The following is a 25,332-nucleotide window of genomic DNA, read 5'->3' as shown; positions in this document are numbered from 1 at the left end:
CGGCGAGAGGAAAAGTTATTATACCTCTACGCAAACAGCGCACTAAATTTAGTGAACGCCCATTTGCGGTCGCAGGCCCTATGGCATGGAATGCTCTCCCAGCAGAGGTGCGAGGCTGTGAAAGTGAAGTGATTTTTCGGAAAAAACTTAAAACTCACTTGTTCTCTAAATCATTTGAATAAATCCGTAGCATGTGACAACAAAATAAATTATTTTAATTAAATTACAAATTTAAAAGAATCACTATGTAAAGCGCCCTTGAGGTATTTTGTTACGAAAATGGCGCTATATAAGGTATCCATAATAATAATAATCGCAATTTATTGATATTAAAACTTTCTAAATTAAAAAATCGATGTACGACAGGGTTATGAATGATGAATGAGTGCAATTCTGAGACAGGTATAATTGAGATTAAGAAAGTGTTACTGAGATAATCCTCAATCAACTTTTTTGATCGATTGATAATAATGATGATCATCACGTAGAACGAATGGATGACGAAAGAATAGTAAAACAAATGTATATGGTGAGAATGAATGATAACATAGGACGAGGATGACCAAGAAAGACGTGACATGATCAGTTAAACCAAAATCTAAATTCTGGTCATGTTAAAAGCAGACACAGCTAAAGGGCATGCATGAATATGAAAGAGGCTAGGAAGGTATGTCGGGATATGCGTGTGTGGCGGTCCATCCTCTCTGCCTACCGAAGTGGCGTGATACTAGTAGTAGTAATAATTATACTGCATTGTTGACTGGATGGATTAATAATCCCACGCTGAGGAATACATTTTACATGTTTTTTTCTGGACGAAGAACAGTTTTTATTTAATTTGGTAATGTATCCAAAATAAAACAAGTTTATTGGATTATAATTCTACTTTATTTTTTATAAAATATACAAAGGGTATATTGTGACGCGTTTCGTCTTGTTAGGACATTTTCAAACAAAACTTTGTTTTGTATATTTTATAAAAAATAAAGTAGAATTACAATCCAATAAACTTGTTTTATTTTGGATACATTACTAAATGAAATATGGAATTCTACCAATTGTCTGCATGCACAATAAATAAGTTTTTATTTACGTTATAAATATACAAGAATAAAATTGAATGGATAAATCATGTTGAATCGGTGCAACATTGTATGCTAAAAAAATGGCATGGATGATTGGCCTCGAGTCCTAGAGAGGGGAGACTACACTTATTGAGATATGGAGTCAGTGCTAAAAATCTCAAGTCCATAAAAACGTCAAAACAATATTGACTCTATATTATACCTATGTTATACCCATTATTAAGTACCATTATTACTGAATCGAGTGTCATTCAATGTTCTGATCTACCGGTTGTGATGTAATGATTTGCTGTTCCTCGATCAGCACAGCATAAACTATGGCTTGCATTCACCAATGTTCCGACTCTGCCGTATTTTAAACTTGAGAGATAATCTGGGCTTTTTTGGTGAAAGTTTTTCTAGATTTAAACAATATCACTAAAATAGACTACATCTTGTTCCGAGGTTGCTGTGTTTTGTCCTACCTGTAATCCTTTCTTAAAATAAATAAATAAATAAATAATAAAAATTAAAAATGCACAAATAATATTTGGCATTGAACATTAAAAGTTTATATTTGTCAGTCGGTTTGTTCTGTAATTCACCACTGTGATTGTGTTTCTTAGCTTATTGTTGCATAAATAGTAAATAATGATTTTGAAATATGGTAATATTAATCCACAAAAATAGTCAAATATTTAAAAACTGTCGGCAATTTAAGTTTGACTTGATTCCAATAAGTATATTTTTACTAACCGGAAAAAACAACCCTGCAAGTACTAAAAATACAAAATGTAACTTAAGATATGCCACTGTCACTTACATTTTTAATATGGTGCAAAGGGCACTGCATTAATACACAAATTTCAGCGTATCTTGATTTATTATAATATATGAAAGCAATATTATCAGTCTTAAGATTCAATGATGATTAATACATATATATATCTTATATGCCAATCCAGGGGTAACTTTGAAATATTTTTGTGAAAAATCTCCCTTTAAATAAATATTACAATATTTCAAATCGTACCACGATTTTAAGCATACTAAGTTTACTGAATATGGTAATTTTTATTTTAGCAGAAAAGCGCGCTGCTGCTAGTGCCAGCGCTCCCCCGACCAGCCAACCCCCGGGCCCTCCGCTGTCCACCAAGACCACCATGTCTTACACCTCGGCCATCATGGCCTCTGGTCGCCAGCAGCAGCTGCAGCAGCAGCAACAACAGCAGCAGGGTACATTTGCTGCTAAGCTCGCATCTGCAGATCCAGCCACGAACACCCGCCCTTCTAAACAGCAGTCAACAGTCAGTTTATTATTTTTATTTGTTATTGGCAGGCAGCCTTTGCTGGTGTGCCTATATCTCGTGTACTGCTCTTTGTCTGCATTCTTCTTTTTTCAAAAAAGTATCCAAACGGCTTTTGAACTGGTTGACCGAAATAGAATACACAATCAGGCTTGGCAATTTATTCCAGTCTGAGACCACCCTGCAGAAAAGGAATGTTTTTTTTGGGATTGAGGTGTAATTGAGGACTTTAGAGCTTCCAGTTAGGATGCTGTAAATTGGTGTTACGTAAAAATTTAGTATCTTTTTTTTCTTTCTAATTTAAATTTCCGTCATTTTTCCAATTAAATAAGTCCTAGTGCTTTTTTGGCGTAAGTATAGCCTGTGAGCTCGCCAATACATGACAGATGACATTAACATAACCATAGAAAAACATAGCAGTTGAGCTCTCAGAAGTAAAGCAACGTGAATGCAGCAATGCTTGAACTACATGTCAATAATATTCTAATAATAAATAATATTATTTGGCCATACGGAACTTTAAAGCACACCTTGGTTTAATTACTAATAGTATTTTATTGGTTAGGTAGGTGTATTTAAAAAAAATGTTGCGTACCTGAAAAAAGCACAAATAATTATGTTTTTGTAAATGATGTCAGTAGCGACACTCAGAGAGTGGCTTTGTGACGTTTTGACATTTTTTAAAAGAAATTCATGGCGTAGCCGAAATACTGTTATAAAAACGAGGATGTTTTTGTTGATTGACGTTAGCAGGCGCTACCCAGGGGCGACTTTGTGACGTGAGAAATTATTTAAAAAAAGAGATTTATGGCGTAGCCGAAATATTGTAATTAAAACGAGGATGTTTTTGTTGATTGACGTTAGCAGGCGCTACCCAGGGGCGACTTTGTGACGTGAGAAATTATTTAAAAAAAGAGATTTATGGCGTAGCCGAAATATTGTAATTAAAACGAGGATGTTTTTGTTGATTGACGTTAGCAGGCGCTACCCAGGGGTGACTTCATGACGTGATGAAATTATTAATTTAAATATTTTTTTCATTTTACATAGCGTAGCCGAGATAAGAAATTGCGTGGTGTTTCGAAATTTAACCGTGTAGGTAGCCGCCTAGTTACAATATTATTTTTGTATTTGTATAACTCCTGTTTTATAATGTTTATGTATTTATCGCTATAAGAATTAAACTAAAGATAGTTTTTACTTTTAATCGCTATCCGTTTTTTAAATTATATTTGTAACACTCAGTAATATTTATTTTTCAAGTATTCAATGTTATTTTTGCATTTTAATTAATATTGTTAATATAAAGCGTATTTTTATTTATTCGAATTTACTAGACTGTTTTTATTACAAAAAATAAAAATGCATATTTCTCTATGTATTTTTCTGTTCTAAACAATCTATTAAAATAATACACATCAAATTTCCATTGTCTGTTGATTTTATTTGCAATCTTCTTTTTTTTCGATGGTTAAAACTCTAGGAAATTCAAAGACAATAAAAATTTTACTGTCATATATTGGCGAGCTCACACGCTATACATAGCCCGCTTTTTTAATCTACCGTGATAGGCCACCCTTTCAAGAGTAATTTGGGTATTTTCGTAGTACATTTTTGGACTTTTCCCTGTAGATTGATTTTTTTAGTGTAGCTTGGCTTTTGTGGCGATATAATTTCAACATCCCATTTTAAATCCATTGATATGATTATGCGGAGATATTTTTAATGCTCAAGTATTCATAGGATTGTTTTTACCTATGTGAAGAACATAAATTTATCTAATGTAAATATAAGCTTAATTTAAATACCTAGAGTGCAATAAAACTTTAACGCAAACATCATATACTGCTCGTGAAAATATGAGGAGTGATTCAATGGTTCCTAGCATACATTTGTCTTTGCCTCAAAAGGGCATTTTAGGAACTAAAATGTATATTTCGTCAACAATATTTTGGGTTTGTTCCTGGGGAGCTGTTAATATTAACATATTACAACAGAGATGAAATGTTGTTCAAATATGGGCAGAATGGTGAATGTTTCAGTGTGTAAAGTGGCCACTTAAACCAGCCAATGACAGGTCATAAGCCCTGTAGATGTTTAGACTTCTATATTACCTTCTCTAAAATGTTCTTCATCTCTGTTGTAAAATGTATATTTTGTTGCCGATTGAGTTGAGAAATGAAATTGCGAATAAATTGATAATTTTTTACCTGCTAGTAGTTACTGAGTAGAAAACCTTATTTGTTCAGAACCATATTTTCTATTCTGCCCGTATATGGTAAATACAGTAAAACCCCCGTTTTATGTTTTTCAAGGGAGCCACAGAAAAAGTGTAAAACCCAAGAAAACGCTAAAGTGAGGAAATGAAAAATGTATGAAAAAAAGAAATTACATGAAAATATATTTATTGTACTAGACTATACTAAATTTACTGCTGAAAAAGTGCCATAATTGGGGATTATTGATATTTACCTATGATTTCATTAACAATGTTTTGAATTTTTTTTTAATCAATACTATATTGGTTTTTTTTTATTGAATTAAAAAAAGAACTTGTGAAAATAAACAAACAATCCAATTTTATATAGGTACTTAACCTTAAAAACACGAAAATAAAAGTTTTAATTTGCATAAAATGCATACAACTATTTTTTCCCTAAATATTGGGAAATTTTATTTATAAGGTATCACTTTTCTTAGTATGGTACCACAGAATTAGCTGTTAAAATATCATCTTTTCACATTAGGTTTATAACTTCAAATAATATTTCTGTTACCAAATTTTTAAACTTTCTGCACCATAATTAATTGATGTAAATATTTTATTCTTCCTAAACATGCGTCAACTGCATGTCACAATTTAGTAAAATGTCAAAATTAGACACTTCAACAAAATGGTCAATTACACTGCACCTACTTTTAAATTTAGTTTTAAACAAAAATTTACACATTTTTTTATTTGCCTCTATTTTATTCTCCATTCATGCGGCGGCGCGCGGCTCGACATCTTTTGACAGATTGAATGAGTTTTGAAAAAATTTCAACGTAAAACCGGGGCTTATGATAAACACAAAAACATTAATTTGAATGAGAATGCATGGAAAAAAATGGGACCTTAACATTTCGGCGTAAAAAGCGGGAAAACGTAAAATCGAGGAACGTAAAAACAATGTTTTACTGTAATTCCATATCAATACATGATTACTTTTTTCAGTGGGTGAGCACCAGCGGCAACAGCAACAACGGCACCGGTGCTAACACTAGCACCACCAGCAACTCCAGCAACAGTCCTCCCAGTAGCGTTGGCTCTGTGCTGGTCGGCCCCGGATCGCAGGCGCCCCCTGCCCCTGTGCCCGCCCCCCTCCAGTCCGCCCCTGCGCCTGCTCCCACCCCTATCGCACCCCCTCCCCCGATGGAGGAGAGGAAGCCCGTCGCGCAGATACACCCCCACCAGGTACATTTTATTAAAAATATAGGTCTAAATAGAAATCATTCAAATCAGGTAGGCACTTGATAAGAGTTTGAGTTGATCATTAACTTGTACGGCGAAGTTGCTGTCACACCAAGTGATAAAATATAACCAGGGAAAAAATCCTGCATTTTTAATTTGACAAAAAACTTTCTTATTCTTACCTGGCTAATTAGACTGGCTAAACAGACACATTACTAGCGCAAGGAAGATAGCATTTCAATTCGCCTTCCACGTCTTCATTCTCTAACGGTCTTTCATCATGATCAGACGTGTGTTAAGTTTGGCTCATCTTTCGACTTATGGCATAGAAAATTGAGTTGTAAAAATTTTAACAAGACTTTCTCTTTGGATTTTGAGTTCTTGCTTTAAGTTCTCTTCAATAACTCGACTCTTGTATGTGTTGTCTTCTATCATAGCCATCGACATGTTCTCTATGTGACAGAAAAATGTGTTTCTCTTAATCACGGGACAATAATTCTTTTTATATTGTATGGCAAATGTATCGATGTTTGAACAATCAATGTTTAGGACCATATTTCATATGTCTTCATAATGTAGTTTACAAGTATCTCCAGTTGGTTTGAATGAATTATTTCTGTAATAGCTATAGTGAAATATGAATATTAAAGGGGTTTAAATTCGGCACCCCATTGCAGTGGTTCATTTACTTACTTCACTTTAATGAGCTACCATTCAGACACTTATTCAAATACTTAGTTGAAGAGACGACGGGACCAGCGTCATTCTCTGGGAAAATTACCGAACAACTGCCTGATTGTGAGAAATTACCTATTTTAAATACTAAATAAATTATATTAGATGATATTAATATAAATAAAACTTATCTAAGTTACGACTGACAGTACTTTCTGGACATTAACAGAACAATTCAGGCGGGACAATATGCTCCGGATCTGGCTGCAAGAGAACCTGGTCCCCTCAGTCACTTTCGATGGCTTGCTTGTGCAAACTGGGTCTTATGGTTATTCAATTCACAAATAAGTCTTACGAACGAACTGTCTGTTAGAACTTTTATGACTTTTTCGACAAATTTTGATCAGTTTTGCAAGATAAAACTCTACTGGTTTGATTTTTCTCTATTTTTCATGCCATACTCAAGCTGTTGAAAGCTGCGTCAAACTTGTCACAGAGTCTGCAAATAAAGCAAGAGGACAGAAAAAATTGAGATGACGTTACCATAGTAACTTTTTTATTGAGATCAATGATGCCAAAATTTGTTATCAAATCTGATTTTAGGACAACGTCCATACCAAAATAATGATTTATAATAAAAATAATACATCCCAATGAGGAAGTTCAGTGGTTTTTTTCAATTTTTTTATTTGTTAATAGACTGTTAAACTAAGTCAAAAATTTTTTTTAAAAATTTTTACATATCGTATTATCGGCGCTACGATTTTTTAAAGTTTTGTATTTCTGAAATAACTGCGCGTGTGACGTCAAAGGTTCATTTCCGCTTATTCTCATTCAGTTCTTCCTATTGGTCCAGAAGCGACAAGCAGACCGGAAATCTTCCATAGTTCTCAGATCATAGATTGATTCACATGAACCAGTGACGTCATTTAAAGTAGTGCTTTTTTATCAAAATATTTTTTATTATTTTTTCTGTACATTTTCAAGAAACTTTGCTGTACAATTTAATGCTCTAATTTTTACCCCGCGTAAGAAAACATTTTTTGTATCCAATTTCCCGTAGGGCTGAAGTTCCTCATTGGTTGGTTGATTGGTTGAGTAGGGTCTAAAACCTTAGGTAAGGTAGGGGTTTTTTTCTTGTCAACATTTTGTAGAGGGTCGATGCAATTAAAAAAATAACTATTCTATATACATATCGATGGTTCAGTTTCATAGAGCTATAAGTAAAAATGATTATTTTTAAGAAATGGCTGACCAAAGTTTTGACACATCTAATAAATGAATTTGTAAGAAATATTTTTTGATGTCACCTTAAGTGAAGTATACACATATGTGCGTGCACCATGTAAACAATGGTTACTAGTTTTAGGATTAAAGGTGTTATGCAAATGATCTCGTTTTAATTAGTTATGGAGCTGAGAGGTTGTTAAGTTTATTTATTTCCTGATGAAAATATATGTCTAACAAAAGAAAACCAATAATTATTAAGATTTGTACCTTTGTAGAATTGAAAAAGAGTGCTTTTTTAATATGTTAATGTAAATGTAATTCAAAACTTCAATTTTTTTACTTATTTGTCATATGGAACTAAACTTGATAGGTGTTAATGTTTTTTTATTAACATTCATTATCAAACACGTCAAACAGTTCATTATAACGCCACAAAACGCCAGAAAAATTAATCTCCTGTAATATTGCGATCACATCCAAATCACAGATTTATGTAAGGTAGGCAGTAGGCAATGCTTAAATGCCTATATGGAGTGTACAATATAACTTAAATGTATGTTTGTTTTGTTTGTTAACAGAGTCCAGTGAGTGTTCCTCAGCCGACCCAGGTCCCCGTGCTTCCCGCCCAGGAGCCCCCGGTGTCTTTCAGCCCCATCCCCGCGCCCCCCACCAGCTGCCTTCCTCCCCCCGGCAGGGCAGCCCCTGTGCCGTCGCCGCCAGCGCTGTTTGCCCCCCAGCAGGCGCCCCCCCAACCCCCCCAGCAACAGCAACAGCTACCTTCGCAGCAAGAGCAGCAAATGATGCAGCAGCTGATGCACCATAACACTCAACTGTCCATCAACACCTCTACTCCATATTCCAATCAAGTAAGAAAAAATATTTTCGCTCTTATGCTTGACAATTGGGGCGTGTTAAAACATAGATGACATTCTCAATTTTTTTTTTGAGAGGTATGCTATGAGCATTTTTTTTAGTACTTTTCTCAGACTGTAAGGCTAATTTAAGGTTATTTTTATTTACAAATGTAGTTATTTATATTTTTATATATTTTTAGATTTTTTGTTTTTATTTTATATTGAATATGTTTTGTAACTTGAATTACAAAAATAAAACTTTTGTTTTATTGATTGGTTGGAAGAAATTGCCATTTAGCTATAAGCCCACCAATGTACAATTAACATTATGTACAAAAAGTAAAATAAAAATATTAAAAAAACATTATTTTAGTAAATAATTGTAGCCAGAAGTTATATCTTATTATGATTGATCAGTGAATTGATCAATTGATAGGTGGTTTTGGTCTTTGTTAATTATTTTATACATATTGAATTTGTTTGTTATAGATGAACACCTTACTCGGTGTCAAGTCATTACTTTACAATAAATATTTAATGTTTCTAGTTGTTTCATAAAAAATAAATAAATTTATTAATTAATACGACTAGATATTACACCTATAGAAATCCACCCATAACTTACTGTATTTATGGTTAGTGGAATCATATAAACATAAATTTGTTTTGTTTATCTACCATTTTGTGGTACTGAATTGGTAGAAATGGTAGATTTTTTAAATGCATATTATCTTGAAAGTAATTTAGATTTTAATCCAAAGCATATTTTTTTCCAGCCAAACTTAGGTGGTGGTGCGACACTGGAATACTCATTGTTCAAGAATTTCTCTCGTGGAATGATGTGGGGAAATTCAGAAGTCTCCGAAAACAGTCAGAACACCAATCCCAACCCTCCCATTCAGGTAACATATTTTATGTTTATGTACATGAAAAAAACACATTTATTATTTATTGCGATTACACCAGCAATCAATCCTGAAGTTTAGTGCAAGAAGTAACTGATTATTCCATCACAGTAGATGCCGAATAATATGTATATTTTTGAAGTTTTTTTTTTGTTGCTCGACTTTAATTTTTTATGTGGAAATAAAATTACCTCAACTGCCGTGCATTTCGCGTTTTTAGACTTTTTTTAGAGAATTTTCATGTAAAAACCGAGCGTAATTGCTGATAGATTTCAATTCTTGGTTGGCCTCTTTATATCTCTGCAATAATGCCCATATTGGAAAAGAGCACAACATTCTTAGAGTAATAACAAAAATTTTGTACTTAAAACAGACAAAACAAAGGCTGCATCACAAAACTGCATTTTTTTTTAAAAACTGCATATTTGCACTCTCACTACAGAGCATTTCACAAATATAGCATCATTAAAAAATGTTAATTTTTCTGGTTGTTTATAGGTTTTTGTAAGTCTAAGTAATATAACCTACAAATGAAAAACATTGTTATATATAAATAACAGTAAATGTGTAACTTATTTACAGTGAAACCTCTCTTTAAATTCCCGTAATTCAACATTCATTTTTAGCGGTTACAATTAATTTTATCATACTTTGTATAAACACTCAAATTTAATGCCAAAAATTTTCAATGACATGATTTTTGTCACCTTCTGATTGGGTCTTTTAATTTCTTCACATTTTTAAATGCCAAACAATAAATTACGCCGCTATCTTAAGCTGACATTTTAAGTTTCATAAGGAAAAGTTGTTATTTGAAATGTTAAAAATAACAAAAAATTCTTATATTATAAATTTTTATTATCAAGTTTGATTTATTTCTTGGATTCAAATGATTTTTTAAGAATGTTTGGAGTTATTGACCGTCTTATTGGTTTTAGGTGGATGCTTCGAAGGCCCCCGGTTACAGAGGTACCGCCGGATGCTCCCCCGTGTCTCACTCTTCTCGGACCTCCTCCCACAGCAGCAGTCCCCCCGGCCCTCCCGGCCCTACCTATATGGCCCAGTACTCCGACCTGCCTCCCGGTAATTGCTCTCATCCTAACGTTAACACATGGTCACTCGCTGTTGCATCGTAATACTACAAAGGAGCGTTATCTTAATTAATGAGATTTCAAATAATTGCAGGCTCCCAAGTGGGAATTCGGAGTGCAGGGCTAGTATCTATAGGTGGCAACTTAGTACAAGGAGCTTCTTCAATTGGGGCAATCAGAATGCCTAACTCTGCTGCTGGTGAGTTTTCAGTTTTAAAATGTGGTCTTTGAAATAAATGACATTGATATTTCTCAATTTTTGTTTTTTCACTCATCTTTATAGATCAGCAGGGTTATTGTTAATTAGTTGTTTAGGGAACAACTAATTATTGTGATTCTTGTTGTAAAATAATTTGTATTTAAAAAAAAAATATTTTTTATATGCTAAAAATATATTTACCAGCACAAATTTTTCCGACATTCGCATACAAAATATACATAATTATTGTCAAATTATTACGCAATGTTTCAGTACTATTCCTTCTTCTGTAATATGTATAGAGGCCGACGATGGCCAATTAGTAGGATTAATAGGTTCAATAGGTTTGCGTTTGACCACAGATATACACTGTTGCCATTATATGGATACAAATCTAGCTCCGAAATTCCTATTGTCTCCTTTTGTTTACTCATTCTCATCAAATAGGATGTTTTTGTTTTAGGGAATGGAATAGGATCCGTGGACATGGGGAACATGGTGCGTAATGGACAAATCTACCAATCCGAAGTGCCCAGAAATAATCACAACTTGATGGTGAGTCATAACTAGGATAAATTATAATTTATTTTCATTTTTATTTGTTTTATAGATATCATACTTGAGATTGTTCTTCTCTCAGGAGCTATTGTTGAGACTTGATTTAGTTATGAATTAATCAGTCTTGACAATAGTTTCTGTGAAGGGAATATTTTTCATCATTCAAGATCTGTTGGAAGGAATTGGTAAGAAACACATTTTTATCTTCTTTTTAATTCTACAGGAGAGTTAAGTTCAAAGAAAAAAAGTATTTGTGTAACAGAGCCGAAAGCATTGATGTTAATAAAATCTATTTAATAATTGATTCAGTTGATTAATACTATTTAGTAATTTCTGTTTGTATACTGCTGAAACATGGACCAGCAGCAGACAGGAGACTTGAAATGTGATTCTGAGAATTTCATGGATGGCCAGATGTAAAAATGTCTCGATCCTGGAATAGATTTAACAAAAAGGCAGACTCCATTATCTGTTTAAAGCATAACCTTCAATTCTATGGGCACCTTAATCAGGAAGTCTTGGGAGAGTTGTCCTGGTTGTTTGGTGAGGAAGAGCACCATCTTGTTGGACTTACCAAATCAGGACTGAAACAGGCTCTTCGCCATCCGCCTAGTCAACTGAAGAAGTAAAGCTGACAAGATTTGAAGCTATCAATGTTGTTTGCGGTTCTCAGTAATAAGGGAACAGCGCAAGATTGGGTTTTTTAAACTATTATTATTTATACAAAAGAGTCCAAAATACTATCTTCAAATATTTATTCGTATACAGTCTGACCCAATTTGTGGGTTTAAGTATCACTCGTCTTTTATTTCTATAATTGAGGACACAGGTGGATGAACAACCTAACCCACAAAAGTGAGTTTTGAGATAATCACTGTTAAAGTTTTTTAAGTGTTTTCAACCGGTGATTGGAATTTCAAAAAATATTTTGTTTTTTTATAAAATTGTATTTGCTATTCAGCTATTTGATGAGGTAAAAAAAATTTATATATTTGCATATGGTCATGTTAATATGGCCCCTTGAATGAGTCAATGTCTTAAGCGTTCTTACATCCCATGAGTAATAATGAGTCAAGTTGTACATTTTCTATACCAAAACCAGGCATCTGTTTACAACCTAGAGTGACCATTTTTTGTGCGGTGATAGCTAAGGCATGCAGTAAACCAAATATGTTTTGGCCGGATAAACGACTTAATGGACATTGGGTCATCTTCCACCTGTGTCATCAATTGTATAATATACGAGCTGAACCCGGCAAAGTTTTGCTATTGCTAGATTTGATTTGACCCGTATATAGATTAAATGAACACAACCAAAAATTTATGGAATTAAGTTAACGTTAATGTTAAACTTTACTTTTACTTAACCATATCAACATGTTCGGTATTCTTAAATAAAACCATCGACATATTAATGCACACGCACCCCGAGCACTCTAAAATTATGACACTTAACTCATGCCCAAACACTCAGTCATGCCTAACGCATATTTCATCGTTCTTTAACCCCCAGCCGGGTATTGACGTGAGCTTGACGTTAATTTGAAACCAAAATACCTGATGGTTCGTGAAAGTGTGCAAAAACCGTTAGGCACTTGTTTATGGTTAAATTCCAAAACTTAAAATAATTCATTTTCATATATAGAATTCTTTTTGCAAATGTCAAACTCTGCTCTTCTTAAGAATACGATTATCAAAAATGTGTTGAATGTCAGTTAATATTATTTTAGTACTTCTAAAAATTCAGTAAAAACTGCACAAAACAACTGCATTTCGGACCTTTTTTGCTTAACTAAAAAAACAAAATCTATGTTTTGTTGTCCCATTTACCGCACCGCAAAACTAAACCGATTTTATCATTTTTTTAAAACAGAGTATCAGAATTAAATTTTCTGAATTGGTACGTTATATGTTTTTCAAAAATAGTTATAATGTGTGTTTGTAATAATTGATAAAACTGGACGTTTTGATGGATTTTTGGATGGTTCTAGTTCTTATAATAAACTATTAATCTATAAAACAAAACTATTGAGACACGCCGATGGTAAATATTTATAGTGCCATAACCCAGGGTAAAAATACGTTCGTATTAAGAAAATTCAGACTGCGTTTCCTCTCAAGATAAAACATTATTAAGTATATATACAAAGATTGATTCATGATGCGTTGACGTAACCAAAGAAACAGGTTCGGTTTTCTTTAATGGTGTAACTTTTTGTTGATAAGTAGGTACCTAAGTACTTATTTATGTTTAAATTCCAAAACATACAGGTAACTAATTTTCAAATATAGAGTTCTGCTTGCAAATGTCAAACTCTGCTCTGCTCACCAACAGGTGCACTTTTTTTAGGAATGTGATTTTCAAAAATGTGTTGAATGGCAGTTAATATTATTTTTGTTTTACCAAAAATCCAGTAAAAAGAAATAAATGGGTAGAAATTATAAGGAATTGTCAAAAAAAAATTTCAAAAAAACCTACAAATTAAAAAAAAAATATTAAAACCGATCCGGTCGAAAATTTTCAAAAACCAATTTAAAAAATCATAACTCTAAAACTATGCAATATCGCGTAACCATATATATGGGTGATTCAAATACCCTTTAACACGAGGCAACAAATTTTTTTCTTTGGACGTCACTTCTCCGGCCACTCTGTATATATAGATTTATGTGCTAACAAGCAAATTTGATACAGGTTTTTCATTATTATTTTTTATTAAACCAATAATTTTTTATGATTATAATTGTACTCAATTTTAGGCAAATGGCCTTAACGTAATAATGCGCTATAGATATAGAGATGCCATTTTGCTCTATTGCATAAAACAATTTTTTTTTATTTGACAGCAAATTTTGTAATCGATGGTTTTTTCTCTGTGCTTGCGATTCTCGACCTAAGTACCTACGGCCCGTTATTTTGTGTTAAACTATAGCTAATTCGTGGTTGATAATTGTTCTAGAATGCTTTTCCGGCTCTATAGAGGTAGCGTGTTATTACTCTGAGCAAACTGCTCTTGCTGGTGTGTCATTATCTCAAACGCATTTTTTATTGTTCGCAATTCACAATAGTAATTTAAATATTGTCATTACAGCAACAAGTTCCAATGTCCATGGGTAATGTGTATGAGACAAGCGGGGGCCTAGTGGGATTCCCTAACCTACCCGGGGGGCCCTCGAGACTGAACCCCCGTGCCCCCGACTTCAGCCAACCACCGCAAAACAACCTCATGCAACATTCTGCCCAGGTAACACTAGGAATTCGCAATGCTTTAGTGCTAATGAATCTATAAACATTTTTTATACAAACTGACAAAGAATAAAATTAAATGATGTCTTCCTCGATATATAAATTTTTATTCTTACTCAAACGTGTTTAATCATTTGATGATTCATCTCCACTACGAAATTTTACACCGATCGTAAGATGCCATCAATTAAAAGACGCACCTAGAATTCAGAAACACCAAATTAGGAAAAAAACGTGCATGTTATAATCGAGGAAATACTGTGTTGCTGTCATCGTTATACATATGCAGCTGATTAATCTTCAAATCTGTCTGTTTCAGAATGCCATGTTCCCATCTGCGTACCCCGGGGGTGTGGAAGTGGGACCGCTGCATGCGTTGCTTCTGGCGTCTGCATACAACAGCCACCGTCCCCCACCTCCTTCCACGCCACCCCCCAAGCACCACCAACCACCACCAACTTTCCACCAAGTCAGTGTAAGTACTACCAATTGATGCTCTTCCAATTTTTATTTTTTAGTATTTTAAACCACCCCTTTTCCCACTCTTCTCTTTAATTATTTGGAAAGTTTCTGTGTTAAATGCTGGTTGTTGGATTGTAGATTTTTAACTACATAGTAATAATGATCAAACAACTGGGACTTTCAAGTCCTTTTAAATGGTGACCATTATAGAATTAAAAATAATCTGCATGTTCACAAAATATAAAATATTGTATTTATTATTATTTTCACTCTTGTCTATACTTGTACAAATTTTGGTATTGAGGCAAGTTTAATTTTTTTTATAAATAACTTAAAAATGTAGTTAATTTGGATGAGTATTTCAATTAAAAAACCTCAATGTTCGTGTATTTTAATAAGGACTAAGGACACTAATTATTATTTTTTCCTTAAATTCTTAGAAACAATATGTATTTGCAGTCTAATAATTTACCCAAATATTTAAATTTTGGGTAATTTTCTATTAGTCGGAAAACAAAAAAACACATCTAAACCGTGAAACATAATTTTCAAGAAGAAATGAAAACACGGGTTTAACCGACGTTTATTGTACAATCCGCCGACGTTTATTGTACAATCGCAGGCACAGACATGATCGGATTAGTTTTCTGATATTTAAAAGTTAATCCCCATGCAATTATAATTTGTACCCCAAACATGCTAAACATCAAAAAACATGGCTACTCCGGAATCTGGAAATCTGTTTCTTTTTTACTTTTATATTCATTTTTGAGAAACTTCACCTTACAATTAAATGCTCCAATTTTTACCACATGTTAGAAAACCTTTTTTTATGTATGATTTTCCGTAGCACTGATCTTCCTCATTAAATGGTGTATAATCAGTAGTAACATTTTTCAGCCGGCTCGTAATCAGATGTCTGGCGGCATGGGTGGCCTGTCCAGCATGAGCCGCTGGACGTCCTTCGGGGGCGGGTTCCAGGGCTCGCCGGACGGAGAGACTCCGCAGGCCAACGGGGAGGAGCGCAAACCACGCCCCATAGGTACGGAACGCGCCTGGAAGCAGCACATGGCCGAGGACTGGGGTTCGTTCTCGGGGCCGCCGCCATTGCTGCATCAGCCGCCCCCCGCGCACCACCAGCCCCCTCCCCATCACCAGCACTACGACGACATGGATCGGTATCAGGTGGGACATTTTTGACTTCTGTCTGTTCATTATTACTAGAATATCCAATAGAGCAGTGGTGTCCAACCGGTAGTTCGTGGGCACCTGGTAGCTCGTGACCTATATTTTAGGCGCCCGCAAACAAAAAGATGGACAGAATAATACTTAATATCGAATTGCAAAGTTTATGTTATAATTTTTGACATTTGAAAATACATGTCTTTATAAGTTTATGGCTAAAGAGTGTAAGTGTAGCCATGTAAATTTTATGGTTAAAATATTTTTTATCTTTGGGATCACAAACAATATATTTTTTATTTTTTTTAAATCCAAAAATAATTTTTATACAAGGATCCACCATTATTATTTTTTAGTCAACTTTTTTTTTATATTTCCTAATTTTAATCACAAAGATAAAAATCTATAATCGGCACTTATGACTTCAAAAACGATTCAATTGTATTCCTGTAAATTATAGTGAAATTTAGAATTTTTTCATAACCTTATTTCAATTATAACCTTAATGCAATCTCTCGGGTGAATGTGTGGGAAAACATCATATAGTTATTAATGGATAGGATTGAAATATTTTTATTGCTTCCACCTGTATGTCAATCTGTTCTTTTTATAACTGAATTATTCTAAAAAACCATCTATCTTGTTTAGAGCTAATCCGCTCCGGAAGTTTTTTATGCTTTTAAGTAAATGATAAAAAACAATTTATTATACAGTGAGTAACAAAAAAAGTCCGCATCCATAAAATCTTATAAAATTCGATTTGTACTCTTAATGCAACATATTTTTTTAAAATTAGTATTTTAAAATTATACCTAGGTACATGTTTTACCTAATTAATCTTTTTGTTTTTTTATTTTATTTATTAAAATGGAACACTATTTGACCATCAAAAAGAATTTGACGATTTCACTAAATGTTCGAAGTTCATATTATACCTGAAAAAAGTTATTAAAACAATTTTTTATTTGAAAATGATTTAATATTATATAAAAAAGATTAAAACGAATAATTTGTGCATATGATACATAAAATAAAATAAATCAGTATTTTGTTGTTCCCCCTTGGCTTTTATAACAGCTGAAATTCTTTTGGGCATTGATGAATATAAGTTTTTTAATAAATTCAATGATATTTCATTATCCCATATATCCATAATTAGAGCTTTCATATCAGTAGTATTTTTTCTAGGTTTCATTTTCATTTTCCTCTTCATAATGGCCCATAGATTCTCGATCAAATTTAAATTGGGGACATTTCCCAGGCCATGCGAGAGACTTAATCCCTAAAGATTCTTTATAGTCAGTGATCTGAAAAAAAAAATCTTATTAGAATCTAATATTATTAAAATTAGTAAACAAAAAATAGCAATAGAACTAAGCAAAATAAATAATACAACTCACAGCACGCGCTCAGTGGCAAGGTGCAGAATCATCATATTATTTCTGGAATATGCTCTGTTAAAGCCTCGATCCGGGGGTTCAATAGTCAATTCCAGGAAAAATTATAATTATTGAATTTTAAGTGCGGACCTTTTATTGTCGCTATCTGTAAGTTTTGTAACTCACCCAATTTTTTTTTGTGTTTCGTAACTCTATGACTCATTTATGGTATTCATAATAAACATACATGACATTTTACAGACCCAGATGGATGCATTTGGTGCGAGTGGGCTGTCCATGCCCCACCTCCCCTACATCCCCACCAACCAGCTCCCTCCACCCTGGGAGTCTGTACCGCCGCACCACCACACTTCGGAGAAACCACAGGTACACCCCACTCTTTCACACTCTCCTTCCCACCGCCGGTACAATCCTCACTAACACCGTTCACTTGTTCACAGGGTTGGCAGAGCAAGTGGAGCCACTAGCAGTACCGGGCTCAGCCTGAGGACTCGGGTTCCAACCTCCGCTGACACGCCCTACATTTGATTACTTCACGTCGCTTCACCGGATTTTAAAACCTATTCCATTAAATGGCAATTTTTGCATTTCAACATGCTTTATGTATCCGTTTATGGAGAGTTTCTTTGGATGCTTTACTAGATGAATTTTGTTACCGAGTTAGTCACGTCGAGTGTGTGTACACGACGCGAATAGACTACTCCGCTTATTACGTGTGGCCTCAGCCCGGAGAGACTAGTTCCTCTACCGACACTATTCACTGCCAATGTTTGCTCGCCAAACATAATGAACGGATTAATATAACCGACTTTAGTCATGTAATGTTAGGATCCACACCATCCGGCCACGGAGGTTAGTTGGTGGAGGCGTTGTCGACCGTTTGTTGTTTTTTTAACTTTATATAATTCCTAGAAGTGGTCGGCACGCTTCGGTTATTGAATTCTAAAGGGTCCTTTCGCTATGAAGGAGGTGTAGAAAATAGGAAGATATTATATGGATAAAAATATTAAAGATGGCATTATTGAATCTTATTTACACTGTTTTTATTTAATACAGTGGTCATAGTTATTATGGAAAAGGATTTTGTTGTTATATACAAAGATATCTATTATTGGAAGGCGGTCTACGGTCTACTCCCACCGAGGTGGGTGGTGGGAGTGCTGCGTACTGAGGCGCGCTATTAGGACACCCCGCTATAGAAGAGGTGTTGCGGAATAGTTCTCCCTAATGCAATCCTTATTGAGTTTCCTGATCTGAGACCATATAGCCCAGTATGTTAGGATTATTTGTTCCGGCGGAATATTTTCAGACCGCTAAAGACGTTCGGCTTTTAGAGATCTATTTAGACGAGCCTTTATTTTTCATTAGATTTTGATATAATTTTTCAGGCCGATACGTTAACGGTTCGCCCTTATAGTATGTTTTGCGCCGAGGGTGATGTTGTTAAGGATAATATACACTTCCCGTTGTTGTTTTATACGGACTACTATCTAAGTCGCTGCGTCTAGCGACATGCGGCTAGACCGCGAGAGACAGAAGTTGCGATGTTCTACTTACAACTTGAGGCGATTCGCACTTGATGCTGGCATTTCACGTGTTAGCTGAATGGGAATGTTTCGGGTTTAGACTGGAAATGGGAGGAGCAGGGGTGACGAGCGGTGTGCCCGCATGTGCTGCTGTGCGGACACACGCCCCCGGCCCCTAATGCTCTATTCATTATTTTAGAATAAATATTTGCATAATAATGAGTCGGTTTTGAGAAGATCTAGATGATGACAATTTCGAATGTAATATTACTCTGCTTGTACATGAAGACTATTATATCATATAAAACTTTATGCACCGTATTTGATCTTTTATTTTTTCATCCAGCGATCTAGTCGAGTACTTCTACTGGAAAACAATATATATGTATAGATAAATATATATTTGATATAATGAACAGTTAAAAAGTATATTTACACTTATCATATTTCTGTATATTTTTTCTTTTTTTTCTCATCAAAATACGCAGAACAGAACATCCAGACTTGAGGAAAATCACATTTAATATTTGTTTTTTCACCGGAAATTGAACTTAAAGCCTTCCGCGCGTCAAGCGTTTTAGCCGTTACACCACGGAGGCCACTGTTGATAGACCCATGGTCACAACTTTACACATTTCCCTATTTTTAGGTGTGTTTTTTTCTTTGCATTCTCCCATACCTCCATAATATTTAAGTTTAATTATTACTATATTGTTTAATTTATATGCGCACAGTCGCGGCTGAAGGGGTTAAGAATGGGAGAATCTTTTTTTTTTTACGAAGTCTACATGTGTATTTCACAATAATTTTCACATTAAAAATTCGAATAAAAATATATCTATAGGAGGCAGTTACTTTGTCTTTATAGATGTTTCCAATGTGTTACACAAATTCATAAAATATTAATTAAATGAATTGTTGGACTTAATAACCATTAATTTATGTTAGATACTTATTATTGAATATTTAACACAGTTTTTTTTAAGGCTTTTTGGAAATTAAATCTATTTTTCTTTCTTTGCTGCATGCAAAAAGATTTATCATACGAGAGAACAATATAATAATAATTAACAAAGCTCATTTCAATCTTGCGAATATAAGAATTTTTGAATGAGGATGAGAAAATATAAGCTCATTCCATAAGGAATTCGTATCTCTTTCAGACTGATGACAATAGAGACCGAGAGGTTTTGACGGCGCGCATGGGGCAATTTTTCTGAATTGTATCGTAATCGTATGTAAGAAGATTACAATGGTCGGGCCATGTCCACAGAATGAATGATAATCCTACACCAAAAAATACCACTCCGGGAAGGCAGACGAGGCAGAGGCAGACAAAAATTAAGATGGCTCGAAAATGTGGAAAGTGACATTAGAGCAATTGGCCTGACGAATTGGAGAAGAGCCGCAGGGTGCAGGGAGGAATGGAGACATATTCTGGAGGAGGCCAGGGCCCGCAACGGGCTGTAGCGCCACTGATGATGATGTATAAAAATATGCCGAGTACTTGTCAACATTACGGTTTTACGTTCATCAATTTTACGTTTTCCTGCTTTTTTCGTCGAAGTGTTTAGGTCCCATTTTGTTCCATACATTCTCGTTCAAATACTACTACTACTACCATCACGCCATTTTCCGTAGGGGTAGGCAGAGAGAATAGACCGCCACAGACGTCTATCCTGGCATATATTCCTAGCTTCTTCCACATTCATACATCTTCGGTTCTGACATGACATGTATTTTTCAACCGTTAAAATAAAAGTTGTAAATTTTTTATTTATTTTGCTCTGTATTTTTAAGGTTTATTTTTCACCAATAGATGGTAGTAATATGTAGTATCATTTTATGTGAAAAAATAAGAAACTTAGATACCGCGTTTTTTACATGACAATTCGCTCGGGACAGGTGTCTCCCGGCATTGAAGCTGTAGCGTTTTTTTATTTCCAGCGGTTGGCTGCCGTCAAAGGAGTTCTGAGGGTTAAGGTTGTCGTATTGCCTTCTGTGTATGCATGGGTACAAGTAATCATGTTTGCGCATGTCAGTTGCTGGAAAGCAACTGACATCATTGGATTAGAAGTATTGTATTAATATGTAGTTTGCACTAAGTAGGAATAACGAGCAGTGAGCCCGGGGCTGAAATTTAAAGACAAATGTAACAAACCACAGAGGAATGCTTTCTTTCTATTTTGTTGCGGATTGTTGCTGGACTAGTTTCAAAGGGGAAAAGCCTGTTAGAACTGAGAGTGCTTCCATCGAGCAGGTCTTACACGCTCTTGCAAGGGCCGGGGAGGTAGTCTTTAACATTGGGTTGCGCTACTGCTCAGGTGTCCGTAATAATTAACTGCCTCTAAATCTGGAACCATAACCTGCGTTTGATCGCGCCAAATCTGGACCTCAGTTGCCGAAGGCCTTCACATGCATCGTATAGTTTTTGGTTCCACCCATTCCATCCCTGTCCAGAGTTTGTGATCTGACACTAGTGTGGTTGATGCCACTCTTGCCCCCGCATAATGAGGAAGTTCAGTCGTTTTTTTAAATTTTTTTATTTGTTAATAGACTGTTAAACTAAGTCAAAAATTTTTTTTTTAAATTTTTATATATCGTATTATCGGCGCTACGATTTTTCAAAGTTTTGTATTTCTGAAATAACTCCGCGTGTAACGTCAGAGGTTCATTTCCGCTTATTCTCATTCAGTTCTTCCTATTGGTCCAAAAGCGACAAGCAGACCAGAAATCTTCCATAGCTCTCAGATCATAGGTTGATTCACATGAACCAGTGACGTCATTTAAAGTAGTGCGTTTTTATCAAAATATTTTTTATTATTTTTTCTGTACATTTTCAAGAAACTTTGCTGTACAATTTAATGCTCTAATTTTTACCCCGCGTAAGAAAACATTTTTTGTATCCAATTTCCCGTAGGGCTGAAGTTCCTCATTCGCATTAGTATAACACATAAGTACCAATCCATAATGAATTAAAATGACGATTTACTATTCTCATTTATTTATTTATATGCATATCAATATTATTTATTTATTATCTATTTTTTTATTTATTATCTATATCTCTATTTATTTTATAGAAACAAACAGTCAACAATGAATATAATAACATAAAAAAGATGCGGTTTACAGACAGATCAGCTAAGTTTCTAAATAAAAATCATACATATTAAATTGTGGTGCAACAAAAGGGTGTGTTTGTGTGTATTTGTATGTATTTTGTATGAGAGTAAGTGTAGAGTTGTATTTGTGTGAGAGTAAGTGTTCAAGTGTGTGTAAGCGTGAGCATAATTAAATAGCAAGTGGGAGCATATCGCAGCCAGAAAGAATGAGTCTTATTTTATTTCAAAATAATATAAGAGGCATGTTAAATATACCAATAGATGAAACACTTAACTTATGTTCGTATTTATATTTAATTTCTGAATTTTGCACCAACTATTTTTTACTGACTAACATGTTTTTGATAATGAACAAAGATTTAAAAAAAACAAACTGGAAAATCTTGCATTACCAGCATCTACAAAAATAGAACTAAAATGTAACTTTTCCTCGTAAACTAACAACATATTTTTCTGCAATTGGAAAACGGTATGGAAAACTCAAAACAAGGAAATGTGAGTAAAAGTGTAAGTACCTATCTATTAAAAAAAATTCATGGTTATAAATCAAACTGGATGAGAACCGGAAGTCATTGAGGAATAAATACAAAAAGTGGTCAAAGCTAAAAACGATTGTTTAATTTGTATAAATTAAATAACCAGCAGTAAGATATTTGTGGTGTCGCAATCAGTGCCTTTTTTTTTTTTTAACATGTTTTAATCTAGATGATTTCTTTAAACAATATTTTTTTAATTAAAAATACTTAGTCATTTTTATTGTTAAGTATAAATAAGGGCTAGATTTCTAATCGCCTATGCGCTCTGTTATCTTGCGAGAGATGTGGTTTAGCTCCTGTAGTATTTATATTATTAAAATTTAACATAATTGGAGCCGCCTGGTGATTTTCTCAAAAAATTATCCAGGATAATGAAATAAATAATGAGTTTCTAGGTTCGATTCTCGACACTGGCATTTAGAAGTGAAAATATTTACTGAGGTTATGATTTATCACTTGTAGAAATGATATGGACTCACGGACCAAAGGTCTGTGGTTCGAATCCCACTCTACCCCAACTTGATTCCATTTTTTAATAATGAGTTGTGAGTTATTTACAACTCATTGAAAATGGCCCTCAAAATGAAATATTTGGGAAAAATTATAAGAATGCAAATATTTATTTTAAATTTTTTTTTAAAAATATATTAAAAAATATAAGAAAATTTTACATTCTGTAAGAATTAAATAAATCAAAAGCATAATTTATTGAGGTTGTTTTATCAAAACATTGTAATATCAGCCGAAATATATGTTACATATTTACAAATTCATATATATGCAATTAAAAATTAAAAGTGTATTATGTAGACAACAAAACTAAACAAAAAAGACTGCAATTAACACTTAAATGACAACAATACGGACATAATGATAAAATATTCATTCAAGAATAAAACAAAAAAGTAGGTTATACTCAAATGTACTCATAATCCACGTATACAATTTTAACAAAACATGAAAAAAATAAGAAAAAATCTATGAAAACTCTGATATTGCCTATTTAACATTAAAAAGGATTCTTATAATAAATAACAAATAAAGAAAACTTATCAGAAACTAGATTATAACAAAACTCTACAAACCGGATCTTATGTGACCTAAAAATAAAAAAGACCAAGGGACAATAGCAACATTTTCGTATTTTATATATATGCGAAAAATATAAAAAAAATGGCAAAAATATTACAATGGGCACAAACAAACAAACCATCACGCCATTTCCCCGTAGGGATAGGCAGAGAGGATAGAACGCCATATCACTCTACCTTTGCATACAGACCTCGCTTCCTCTACATTCGTACATCTTCTCATGCATGCACACCGATTCTTTCTACTTTTGACATGTCCATCTTCAAGTATTTAATGGACTTTTCGGCCTTTCTCGTTTTCTGCATCCATCCTTTTATCTGTTCTTTCGTCGTCCATTCGGTCTACATGTCCAAACCAACGCAGCACCCCTTTCTTGATTCTGTCAATAATGCACGTCTCAGCCTTACACAGTTCACGGATCTCGACATTTGTGCACCTATCATGCATCGTTTTACCACATATTCGCCTGAGGGATCGCATTTCGATAGCATTTAACCTACTTTCATCATCATTTTTCCAATTCCATATACTTCGCTCCCATACATTAGAGTTGGCACTAGAACTCCTTAATATAATAAAAACAAAACAAGGATTCAATCATTATTTTGCAATAATAAAAATACAACAATTCTTAACAAAGAACCTTTTGAACACACAATTTTATTAAAATTCAGAATTTTCTCTAATTAAACAGTTTGTGCAGGTACCTATAAAGTTTTGTTAAATCAATTTGAAAAATTATTTTAAAAAACAAAAGTAAATTATCAACGATATCAATGCAAAATGAATGTCATCCCTGATTGTTTCTAATAGTTGTATGATAATCAAAATACATTTAAAAATTAAACGGGTATGAGACAACCATAATAATACGCGCTAATGAAGTTTTTTACTTTGCCAAAGCGCGACGGTGCCACAATATCTAGTGGAAATTTACGATTTTATAAATCGTACTCAAACTAACGACCTCTATCGTTAATTGTGACACTAACCAACAAATTTCAATTTGAAAACTTTCACATTTCGGTTGTAGAGGGCAGTACATATTTCGGGTTAGGTTAGTTTTATTGTTTTCATTTAATTTTTTATAACATAATGCATTTATTAGATTTATATTATTCATTATCATTTTTAATGAAATTCCATTGAATTAGGCAATACCATATATTTTTTAATGAAAACACTCTGTAAACTTCCATTAATTTATTACTGGTGACTTCAGACCAGCCTGAAGATGCCCGTTAGAGGGTGAAAACGCTTATTGGTCAACTAAATTATTGGAAGTGTACAAAGTATTTCAATCTATGACTTGTACGAAAATATAAGTTATTCCCTAATAATACATTGAGATAAATGTAAACTTAACAAATATGATCGCGCCACTAGCCAGATGGCAGGTAGGCGCTCAATTTGCCTATATATATTTTT

General features: G+C 33.9%; 1 protein-coding gene across 24 annotated transcripts in view; it reads left to right on the top strand.

Moving 5' to 3' along the window:
* Positions 1–19,472, top strand: part of mask (multiple ankyrin repeats single KH domain) — a 73,114-nt gene extending 53,642 nt beyond the window's left edge. For 23 of the 24 annotated variants that reach the window (XM_088242778.1, XM_088242779.1, XM_088242777.1 and 20 more), the window contains 12 exons: positions 2,148–2,371; positions 5,586–5,825; positions 8,306–8,593; positions 9,358–9,483; positions 10,425–10,569; positions 10,672–10,776; positions 11,240–11,331; positions 14,427–14,579; positions 14,901–15,056; positions 15,944–16,228; positions 17,866–17,991; positions 18,066–19,472. In XM_088242778.1, the coding sequence (XP_088098904.1) occupies positions 2,148–2,371; positions 5,586–5,825; positions 8,306–8,593; positions 9,358–9,483; positions 10,425–10,569; positions 10,672–10,776; positions 11,240–11,331; positions 14,427–14,579; positions 14,901–15,056; positions 15,944–16,228; positions 17,866–17,991; positions 18,066–18,092 (1,967 nt within the window). In that variant the 3' untranslated portion in view covers positions 18,093–19,472. The remainder of the gene's footprint in view (positions 1–2,147; positions 2,372–5,585; positions 5,826–8,305; positions 8,594–9,357; positions 9,484–10,424; positions 10,570–10,671; positions 10,777–11,239; positions 11,332–14,426; positions 14,580–14,900; positions 15,057–15,943; positions 16,229–17,865; positions 17,992–18,065) is intronic. The other variant, XM_088242770.1, reaches the window with a different exon arrangement.
* Positions 19,473–25,332: the final 5,860 nt, after the last annotated feature.

Source organism: Micrasema longulum, unplaced genomic scaffold, assembly GCF_059751315.1.
Source record: "Micrasema longulum isolate JH-2025_06_02 unplaced genomic scaffold, ASM5975131v1 h1tg000163l, whole genome shotgun sequence".
NCBI lineage: Eukaryota > Metazoa > Arthropoda > Insecta > Trichoptera > Brachycentridae > Micrasema > Micrasema longulum.
Note: the sequence above shows the minus strand (reverse complement) of the source record. Positions and strands in the feature narration are given on the sequence as shown.